The sequence below is a fragment of the Pungitius pungitius genome, chromosome 6 (genome assembly GCF_949316345.1).
Source record: "Pungitius pungitius chromosome 6, fPunPun2.1, whole genome shotgun sequence".
NCBI classification, from domain to species: Eukaryota; Metazoa; Chordata; class Actinopteri; order Perciformes; family Gasterosteidae; genus Pungitius; species Pungitius pungitius.
Window position 1 is genome coordinate 5978762 of NC_084905.1, and position 12019 is coordinate 5990780.

The 12019-nt window shown below is 41.2% G+C and overlaps 1 protein-coding gene across 2 annotated transcripts in view; it reads left to right on the forward strand.

The window, feature by feature from the left end:
• Positions 1-12019, forward strand: part of necab2 (N-terminal EF-hand calcium binding protein 2) — an 83242-nt gene that overhangs the window by 47520 nt on the left and 23703 nt on the right. For both annotated transcript variants that reach the window (XM_037451120.2, XM_037451121.2), the window contains exon 8: positions 6065-6144. In XM_037451120.2, coding sequence (XP_037307017.1) covers positions 6065-6144 — 80 coding nt within the window. The remainder of the gene's footprint in view (positions 1-6064; positions 6145-12019) is intronic.

A 12019-nucleotide genomic window follows, 5' to 3' on the forward strand; every position in this document is an offset into this window, starting at 1 on the left:
TTGACACTTTGACACTCGCCCACTCGAACAAATCGGCCGCTGAAGAATTGACACTTTGAAAGTTGTCAGGACATGAAATCACCAAAATGCAACACAAACTTCACATGGTTAATCGAGAAGCAAAATAATCCAGTTGACTCAAAGCATTAGTACGGGGAAGCATTTAAGTGGGGAGAGCGTTTCTAACAGCTACCTTGGTTTTTACAAATCGTCTCAAGATGACACACACACACACACAAAGAAAAGATTTTAACGTTGGTGTCAGACAGGTTCGGGCATGGCAGTGATGGCTTTTTATACCCACACCCGCACGCTTCCACAGAACAGTTTACTCTTAATCCTGTACATCCAAATAGGTCGTCGTTCATAAGACACACTGACAAAAGATTTGCTTGACAAAAGTGTTTTTACCCCCCTGATACAGCCTGCTCATGTTGGTAGAAATGAGGTGTTCAACTGACTCAATTGAGAAATACACGGCGCAGAGATAGAAAATGTGTTAAAAAAAATCATTTCTTGATATAGTGCTTATAAAAACTATAACTATATTTTATCACTCACTTATTAACGTACCACTATCAAGGCGCTAAATATGTTTTTAGTTCATGAACGTTTTGCTAAAATCAACCTGGGGAGGCGCAAAAAATATTTTTTTTTTAAGTAAGCAGGGTGAGAAACATTGTCCCTCTGTATGTGGATCTGTGCTTGTGTCAGTATTGTGCACAGTGCCACAGACAATCATAGCGCTGTCCAAGGTCCTGAATCAAGAGCTGAGCCATAGTACCATGTTTCTCGGCCAATAATAGACTCATTAAGCTTAAACAGACAAGGGATCAACGAGAGACAAAGAGGACATGATTAGAAAATCAGTCAGCAATATAAATCCTGACTGTATAAATCCTTAGTCGGGATGCCCCTTGCAGGAATAAATAGTAATAGAAGAAATAAACACTGAATTTCAGCAGAAATATATATATATTTTTTTAATTTTATTTTCATTTGTCGAGTGTATTTTTGAGTTTTAAACCATAACTTCATGTGGAAATCAAAAACAAGCTTTTATTCTACTTCATTTTGGATGTTAAGAAGATCAACATCATTGTCTTGTGTACTTAAAATATGAAACTAAGACCCTATCCACTGGGTTGACTTTAGGAACATTAGGAGCCTGCCTCTACAAGTCCGCCTGCAAACACACTTGCAGTTCACTTTGTTTGCATGTATTTCTTCAATGCACATAACGGCATTACGCTAGTGGCATAATACTCATTAAAATGAATTCAAAGCAATCTTTGTACAGTTGCACTTTAAGTGTGATTGATTTGTAACTGTTTATTAGTTTACTAATGTCATATATAAATACACTATATCTTTAAGGGACAGTCCTTGATAGTTGCTTTAGACCCTTAAGCGTTTTGTTCCTGCTTAATTATTGAGTAACCTGTCTTTGGGAATGATTAAAGAAAATACATTTTCCTTGTAGTCCGGTAGTCTCCACTTTTTAAATTGCTCTCTCAAGGATATATGGCCACGACCCTGATTCAGATCCAGGAACGTTGATATAGAGATATGAGCACGAGATAACAAAGGCCCCTGACAGTGACGAAGCAGTCCAATAAAACTAGACTACAGTGCCGCTGTGTAATAATGTATCCCCCAGTAAAAAAAACAGACTACTGTATGTAATCATAGAATACACTGACAGTCAGTCAGTAAACATATTCTTATTCTTATTTCAAACCTTTCCAAAAGCAGCTTCGCACCTGCACCTTAATGGTCAAATAAAATAATTTCACATAAACCAAATAACTGTAGAGAAAAGCTAGAGTTGTTGCTGTGACCATAAGCCCATTTAATTTAAATGACAAAGCTTTTGCTTTATTGTTAAAAAAAGAGGGTGAAAAATAGATAGAAAGAGCGACCTTGTTGATGAAGGGAGTGGATTTGCCTGCTTTTGATTTTAATTTGATTCACATATAATGTGAATGCTTAACGCCTCATGTCTTATACTGTACGACAATTTCAATACACATAACATTTCAAAAAAGTTGGTGCACAGAGGTAATGTGGCTCAGCACAAACATATTGCACTGTTTGTGCTAAGCATTGAGAAACTCATCATGAACTAATTCTTGCAAGATATTTACCTTTCATTGCATAAACTATTTTAAAGCAAATGTTGCACAAAAACAACGAATTATTGCACCCCAGCTTCTATTCATTTTTTTTTTCCTGCACGCCCGTAGGCATCAAAATGTAAAAGATTGGGTTAACGCGCAAAAAGAACTCTTTGAAGCGCCGTTCAAAGACGACTGCTCCAACAGACACTCGGTTCTTCCTCTTTCAGTCCGGTCGCCCGTGACGCGGGAAACGCAGCGAGCTCACAGCGTGTCAGAGACGGCCTCTGAGCGACGCACTGCAGCCGCTGGCTTGGAAATATTTATGCTGCCATGTGTTTCCAAGCACGAGTTCCCCACATTTACAGTCTCACACCCACTCTTCCTGAAGGGAGAAGCGGCGCCTGATCTCAGAACTCTTCGACGCTGGTTTCCGGTCCCTGAGCAGCCTCCGTTGAACCAAACCGGTGGGGGCAGGTTCAATTCTGCAAATAAAGATTTTTTTTCTATTAAAGGGGACTGCTCGATTCACTGCACTTTAGGCTTTAGTTTACTCACATGCAACCATTCAGAATAGAAGATGAAGTTGTTCTGGTAACTCAATCAGCCCAAAATAGAGATATGGGTTTATTAATGTCTGTGTAGAACTCTGATATCACGTCTTCTCAATTTACTATTGATCCGCCCACAGATTAATCACTCTGTCCTTAGTATCGACTGTGGGAAATATCTTTCCGTATTTCCCCCGGCATCTCGGATGAAGCGTTCTAAAACCCGATCCCCCCCCCCCCTCTGCTGTGACTACTGTAGCCTGCAGGAGACCATGATGTCGGCTGCGCTTTGCCTCGAGTCGGGACAAGTCGATTGATGGATGACTCTCAAACCTCGTCTCCCTGTCTTAGGCCCTAACCTCCTCCGATACACATCAATAACTCCTGCACTCCTGAGGCATTGTTTCACTCCCTCATGGTCCTCCCCCAATCATCTCGCTACATACATGCGGCGGAGTCTGCCATGAACGTTTGTTATTTCTGCATGTCATGTTTGTTTTCACTGTGAATTGATCGGAGTCTTTGCAGGGAGACAGGCGGGGAGGCGGGGGGGGGGTTTCAGAGGAGAAAAAGCAGTGAATGGGATGCGGCTAAAAGGGTACGAAACAAAAGAGTGAAGGGGAGGGGAATACAGTAGCTAAAAATATCCTCCACCACCTCGAAGTCGGGCAGCCAACGCCATGTTGTATGCTGTGTGCAGCTTCAGTGCACCACTCCTGCAAGCGACACTCGGCTGAAGAGTTTTAAACGTAAATGATCTGCAGTTTTTTGTCTAGTGCTCTCTCAGGCGCAGATGCACCCACATGCACAAGCCAGTGTGTTTGTCCAAGTGCGTGTGAGATCATGTTCATACGTACACCCAGAGTGGGTGTGTCCTTACTTGTGGGAAAGGTGGATTTAGATTCTCTGAAGGTGTTTGAACGTTTTCCTTTTACGTTTCGCAGGTATATCAATGCAAGCACAAATTGCGGAATTTTTCCACAAATAGTATCTGCGTTTGCACGATCAGCTCGACCTGACATTATGTGACTGAGATGAAGTCAACATATGCTGTCGTGATTCTGTCAGCTAAATGACATGTAATTTAATGCAAACTCAAACCCATGAACTGGCAGAACATTGATATTTATAGATGCTACAAAGCTTTGATAGCGTGATAATAAAGATATACAACACAGCAATCCTGTTTGTCTGAATAAATCTCAATATGTGACATATTACAGACCGACATGCCAACATCTGCTCCCTTACTTTGTCATGCAGCACAAAGCACCCACCTTTGGCCATAAACTTTGTCATTTCAAGTAACTGCATGTTCCATCTTGTCAAAAAAGATACTTTGCAAAGAATTATCTAATATTATTGTATTCTACAATATCTTGAAAAATATGTAGTTTAGACGCCATTTAAGATATACACTTTTTGATTTTGCCATTAAGTTGGTGGTGAATTCACAAAAGGTTAGCATGGCTTTTGCAGCCATATAATCATTTGCAAATTAAACGTAATTAAACAAAATCAAACTGTTTCCACCTCAAAGGGTGAAATGCTGCTCTGCCGAGCAAATGCCATTTAAGATAAGATAATCCTTTGTTAGTCCTGCAGCGCAGAAATTCAGAGCATTACATCAGCAAACAGACTAAAACAAGATCCGAATCTATTATAAATAGGCAGTGATAAAATGACAAGAATGCACAATAATTGTGGAATGAAATATTATAAAAATTTATAAAGGGTTTATATAGCACAGTGTTGATATTGGTGCTCCTGCGCTATTTGCACATATTTAAAATCAGATAATATGCATTTGGCAGAATTTTCTACACCAAGTAGCTGTTTTTTCTTTTCTTGAACAGAGAAACAACCATATTTATGTAAATAATTCATGTTACGCTGCCGTGCCATCTGTGTCAATGCGCTCAACGTCGGTCATAATGTGAAGATGCAGGTACTCCGTAAACTCCACATCTCAAAAAGAGGAGAGGTTAGATGAGCCCGACCTGTGCACCGTGTACTCAGCCTTCATACTGGCTCCTGTACTTTCAAAGAGTACAATATATTTTGTAAATCGGATCTTGAGAGGGTACCAGAGATGAAATGGTGCTGCCGTTTGGTCTTCAGCGTGCAGCAACTTGTGCTGATCCAACTTAAAAACCACAACAGACGAAAGCAAGGCAGAAAAAACATTTGTGAACTTTAGCGCGTTAGTGTAATGATTCATGTGAACACATTTTAATACCGACGCACACTCAACGGGAAGTTAAATTGGGTGAATGTTGATTAACTCAAATCTAATTGAGGAGAAAGCCTATAGAGACCCCCCCCCTCTCCCCGGCGCACCACCCCCAGTCCCCTCACCTCGTTGCTGTAATTCCTCACACACTCCTATAATTGAACTAGACACTTAACTTTCTAACTCCGTCTGAATGACCACTGGGCTTTTATCTCCAACTGTCTCCATGGTTACAGGGGAGGGTTTAGTTGGTGCGAGTGGGTGCAATTATTTGGGGTGGAAGGAGGTAGCTCCTAATTGACTCGCTGTTAAAGCTTTTAATGAAGAGTGGTGCAGCCAACGCTCCAATTAGCCGTGAGGGCGGCCATCAGGGGGGTGAAAGAGGATGGCAACCCAGGAGCGAGGTACAAGAAGGTGAAGAGAGAGGCGTTAACAACATGGTGGCAACGCGGTTTCAATTTTAAACTTTCAGACTTTGAATTAAAACAAGCCCTATGACATTCAATCTTCCGTTCAATTTATTTTGACTGAAATCCTAGTTCTTTAGAATGAATAAGTAATATGTTGTGTTTATGAAATTCTGTTTTGAACGGTTTTAAAACAGCTTGATTTTATCCTGCTTATATATCTCATTTATGCATAATAAAGTATTAAAAAGCATCAATACAAATGACCTGATTGGTGGCTTTTATTTGCCACAAAGTAAACACTTTCTGTCTGCCGAAATGAAATATCGCTAAAAGACCAGAGATAATTACAAACAGCCCAATGGAATAAGAGAGCACCTCAAAGAAGCTGGCTTCCCATTCATCTATTTCTTTATTATCTTTGAACAGTTCAAGTTCCTTTCGAATAAACACATATAATTGTCTATTTATCAGCCTCCCACTTTACATGAAATATTCATGATGTAAAACAAAAAAAAATGAAATCAGTGGTGAGTGGGGAAGAGGACAGAGCATCATGTGGTATTATTATTCATGTGCACGGTACCTGCTCTGTGCCAGCTGTACTTTTGCACCCTCTGTTGTGGGCCCTTTGTCGACTGTAAGAGAAAGATAACGCCACCACTCTCATGTCTGAGGAAATGTAATCACCACGCAGAAACTGCCCATGCCACTTAATGCACTGGTTGGCTCCGTGTGTTTGTTTGTGTGCTGCAGGTGCAGTAGAGGTGAGGAAAGAGGGTCTGGACACTCAGATCAACCGGCTGGCTGAACTGATTGGACGACTGGAGAACAAGGTAAGAACACACGCGAGCACACTTGTGCTGGTTTTGTTCGCTTATTGGGGACTTTTTGTTGACTAACATTGATTCCCTGAAGCTCTACCTAACGATAAGCACTACATTCCCAACAGCAACTGTAATCAAAGCCCAGGTCTCTTTAGGATTAGGCTTGCAATCGATCATTTGTTATCTTCCCAAAACAATAAAAACACATTAGTGAGAGACAACCAGAGACTGGTTCCTTCATTGCCAGTGAGACACACTGTGGTTTATTCGCAGCTGCACGCAGCGTCCTGAGCTGTAAATGATCATCTCTTGCTCATGATTAAACCGAAGTGGTAGAAATTATCAAGCAATATTTTTCCCATTTGAAGAAATTAATTGTCAGTCAGAGCAAGCCAATGTCTATGTTAACGTATCACCTATAACGTATGAAATAGTCTTAAAAGTCAAATGAAATCTGGAGAACACTTCAAGCAAGCATTGCTCTTTTACCAGATTCTTTACATTTTAGAGGCCTTGAAAGCCATTTATGTCCATTTAAAAGAAAAATAGGAATACTACTGGAAAGTATTAAGACAGACTAAAACATGGCTGGTTTGTTGAGACTAAGCAAAATACCAGAACCTCTGCCATATTCTTCAAATCAATTGCTCTGGGGGACCATTTTTATTCCCACAAAATGATTGTTACAAGTCCGCTGACATCAATGTTTTAATACTGCAAATTAAACAAAGTTATTGTTCCGAAAATAAAATTCATCAATGCTGAAACAATGGAAAAAAAAACTCTGTTGCACTTATGGTTTTTGTAATTTTTGGCTGTGCTCATCCTATCGGCTGCACGGCTCCATCAACTACAATCAGCACCACACTAATCGTAATAGGTTTTTTTTCGCGAAATGATCAGCATGTTGAGGATTTGTACATCTGAGATGTTAAATTGTCCAATTGGACAATGCCACAGCAGCAGAGTGAATTTCAAGGAGAGTAAAGAAGCAGGGGATTGAGAGGAAAGGGTAGAGGTAGGGCAGTAATGAAAAAATAGACAGGAGGCAATTAAAGACTAAACTATTGCGCTTGTCGTTTTCTAATACTTGCTCCTCTTTGGAAGTTCTCGTGGCATGTGCCTCCTCATCCTCTTCCCCCCCGTTCCACCATGTTTACATCTATCCCCTCATCCCTCCCCTGTTCTGCCTCTCCTCATCCCGTTTCTCTGTTTAGTTATCTCTCCATCCCAACCCAGTCTCCAAAAAAAGCGTGAAATGGCTACGTTGGTCCACCGTGATAAACGTAGTCATGTCACATTTTCCCCCAAAATAACGTTACTATGTTACGTTTCTTTTGGCCCATTCATTTACATTGCTTTGCAAATAGGTCACGTGACTATCAAGTTTCCCGGTAGCGAAAAAAAAAGCATGGCGGACGGTCAGCATAATCTCCGTGAAAAACACAATATTTTAAGAAAGCATCAGCATTTGTATGCATTTCGATGGCATTTCTAGCGAGAAGTATGCGTTATTCTTTCATAATCTTCTATCAGAGACTGTAGAAGACCTTCCGTTTATTCGTTTCTGCGAAGATTTGAGTGTCTCTTTGGGAAAGCGTGGCTACGCAACGCCTTTAACGGCGCATTATTAAAAAAACACTTCCAGTGGGGGCGTTACCGTAAAGAGGCGTTCAGCCTTAAAGCCACTAATCGCCAAACAAAACAAACTCAAAGCACACGAATCACATTATGACTTTTTAAACATAAATTCCCTTATTTTTATGAGTTTTCAATGAAAGAATACATAATTTCCGGGTGTAGGCAAGCACGGGGCATCCCGAATTATGGGCAATTTTGATTTGTCCAGCTTTTTGACAGCTCCAGTCCCGACTTCCAATCACAGCCTCCTAAGTCAATGACGCGCCTTAAACTCTCGGTTGTTGTGAAGTTGTGTGAGTGCAACTCCCCCCCCCCCCGAACATTACGTCTTGTTTACATGGAAAAGGGGGGCGGGGCTTCGCCTTCAGAGCGGAGCGTCATTTCTCGCTCCACACGTCTCCTCTTTTTACTGGCCAGGAAAACGGGCGATCTATCCCACGTGGGTCTGGCTCCATTCCATTGGCTCTGACGAATCCATGGAGAGGCGGGACTTATAATTTTCCCGGCAAACGGAGCTGCATTGCTTGCCCTGTGCGTGAAGTGGCCGTGAGGCCTCCACTAAAGTCTCTATTTGTTCTGCTTTACTCAATAAAAGTAAAACCTTTACAGATATACTGTACACACACTAGGCTAACATAACGGAGATTCCAGGCTTCGTCCTTTATGTTTTATGGGGATAAAGCCTCTGTAAGTAGTTTTTTCCCAAGCAAATCTGAGTTTCTTCTGTTTTTTGTGTGTCCCATACAAATATCAAAATATATATACTGATTTTCACATCTAAACACACTCACTTATGTTCCCTTTTATCATGACAACAAGAAATTTCAAGATAAACCTTTTGCTTTCATAAATATGACAGTTTTAGTGTGTAAAGGCCCAGCAGTGTACGGTCCGAGGGCCCCTATCGGGCCACTTGTTAGATGGGTTTGATGGGTTACTGACTAAAATATATGCCCCCACCCCCTAACTTGATTTAGGTCTGTTGCCTCAGGGCAACTTGTAAATATAATAGGTCAAACAAGCAATGTAAGCATTAAGAAAGTAGTGCATTTTGAGCACATTAACCACAAATGGATTCAAACATAAATTCAAAAATATTAAACAAAGAAATTAAATGACCAACACTGTATGTACAAAATCCACATACAAAACATGTAAACTTAAAGGGCTTGTTTGTGTCAAATTGTATGGCATACACATTCAACTGGCCTACAATAACCTGAAGAATGTCTTACCCTAACCCTAACCCTGGGCATACATTTTAGTCAGTAACCCATCCAACCCATCTTGAAACTCAGTCGAAGGAGTCTAACGCCGGAGTCACAGGGTGCAACAAAACTCTGTAGTGAAAAAAGTGAAGGCCGAGGCATGCTGGGTGAAGTGCGATCCCGGCCCTTTCGGGACAGTGTTGTGCCTGAACGCGTTCATTGAACGATAGTTCATGAACTCGTTGATATTTTGGGCGAACGTGAATTGAACGTACTGTATTAATGCCTGATGAACGTTACTGTGAACTCGTTCATTCTGGTTTCTACGGCACGTTCTTTCAGGTTAATGTCGTTCAATGGGGTGCCAGATTTCTATAAAAAACACACCGTAAACGCGCATTAATAAGTGTAGCAGAGGCGGCGTATAATAATTTTAAAGAGTTTTATGAAGTTACTGACAAGGTCGGTGAGGATGGGAGGAATCTGACCTTTCTTTGCAAACATTTGCACCTTAATGATTACTGTCCTGTTTTTCTTTTTATAATACCTTATTTAAAAAAGACCATTCAAGCAGCATGTGTTTGAGAATGTAGTGTAGGGGTGAACTCTGCAACTGCTGCTAGTGTGGAGTGAATGACAGCAACATTAAAGCAACAAAGGGGAAATGCTGTCCCCTCAATGCTAATGTAAACCCTGGTTGGATAAGGATTCAAAATTGGATATGAAGATTAAATCTGATGCATAGCTTCAGTGTTAAAACTGATCAAATAATTGCTGTCTGTGGTTCTGGGCTGTGGCAATATTAAAATAAAAAAATAGCTCGCAGCAACGTATGGAAAAAAAGAACTAAACTAGTTCATTTTTTGGAACCGTGAACTTATTTCAAATATTTTGAACTATGAACTGAACTAGTTTATTTTTAAAATGTGTGAACTAAACTTTGAACTAGTTAATGTAGAAAGTAAACTTTCCCAACACTGGCTATAGGACCCCGGAAGATGATGAACTATGCCTGGGAAGGGCCTAAAGCCATGCCGGTACGAGCATGATGTGCAAATTAGTCATCAGATCAAAGTATAGTAGTGATAGACTAATCGAACCATCTAACAAGTGGCCCGATAGGGGCCCCCGGACTGTATACTGCTGGGCATTTACACACTAAAACTGTCATATTTATGAAAGCAAAAGGTTTATCTTGAAATTTCTTGTTGTCATGATAAAAGGGAACATAAGTGAGTGTGTTTGGATGTGAAAATCAGTATATATATTTTGATATTTGTATGGGACACACAAAAAACAGAAGAAACTCAGATTTGCTTGGGAAAAAACTACTTACAGAGGCTTTATCCCCATAAAACATAAAGGAAGAAGCCTGGAATCTCCGTTATGTTAGCCTAGTGTGTGGACAGTATATCTGTAAAGGTTTTACTTTTATTGAGTAAAGCAGAACAAATAGAGAGAGACTTTAGTGGAGGCCTCACGGCCACTTCACGCACAGGGCAACCAATGCAGCTCCGTTTGCCGGGAAAATGATAAGTCCCGCCTCTCCATGGATTCGTCAGAGCCAATGGAATGGAGCCAGACCCACGTGGGATAGATCGCCCGTTTTCCTGGCCAGTAAAAAGAGGAGACGTGTGGAGCGAGAAATGACGCTCCGCTCCGAAGGCGAAGCCCCGCCCCCCTTTCCCATGTAAACAAGACGTAATGTTCGGGGGGGGGGGAGTTGCACTCACACAACTTCACAACAACCGAGAGTTTAAGGCGCGTCATTGACTTAGGAGGCTGTGATTGGAAGTCGGGACTGGAGCTGTCAAAAAGCTGGACAAATCAAAATTGCCCATAATTCGGGATGTCCCGGGCTTGCCTACACCCGGAAATTATGCATTCTTTCATTGAAAACTCATAAAAATAAGGGAATTTATGTTTAAAAAGTCATAATGTGATTCGTGTGCTTTGAGTTTGTTTTGTTTGGCGATTAGTGGCTTTAAGGCTGAACGCCTCTTTACGGTAACGCCCCCACTGGAAGTGTTTTTTTAAAAATGCGCCGTTAAAGGCGTTGCGTAGCCACGCTTTCCCAAAGAGACACTCAAATCTTCGCAGAAACGAATAAACGGAAGGTCTTCTACAGTCTCTGATAGAAGATTATGAAAGAATAACGCATACTTCTCGCTAGAAATGCCATCGAAATGCATACAAATGCTGATGCTTTCTTAAAATATTGTGTTTTTCACGGAGATTATGCTGACCGTCCGCCATGTTTTTCTTTTTGCTACCGGGAAACTTGATAGTCACGTGACCTATTTGCAAAGCAATGTAAATGAATGGGCCAAAAGAAACGTAACATAGTAACGTTATTTTGGGGAAAAACGTGACATGACTACGTTTATCACGGTGGACCAACGTAGCCATTTCACGCTTTTTTTGGAGACTGGGTTGCTCCATCCCCCTGCATTGCCTGTGTCCTGTCCAGTACTGAACATTTTGAGGCTAATGGAGCCCCAGCAGACTTGGCTGTCCTCGGGTATAAAGCTGGGCCACTTCAGCAGAAAGAGCTAAGAATAACTAAAGCCAATGAACGGCCAGGGGAGAGGGGGAGAGGGAAGGGAAATCACTGAAAGGAAATACAGTATGAGAAAAAGAATGAAATGGAAGGGCGGGGCTAATGTTTGATTAGGTTGTCTATATTGCCTGTTTAGAATCGACCTCTTGCCCTAAAGATGCTAATGTGATATTCTTCTCACAAAGGGTTGAGGTTTAAGCAGAATTGCTTCACTCAGTCGAATGACCTTCGTGGTAGAGGAGGTGATTGAAACGCCTTCCACCAAAGAATTGTTCAATAATCACCTGTGACCCTGAAGCCCTCCTGGGATTGAATTACTCTGCCCACAGTGACTGTGACACAAAAGGCCCTCTGTCTGTGTGATCTTTACCTGTTTAGACAGGAACTGAAGAGACGATCTCCACAGGGATTATTTATTTAAGTTGTTTGTTTGTTTTTTAAGATGGAGAACTAGCCAGTAATAAATTGGGTGCTT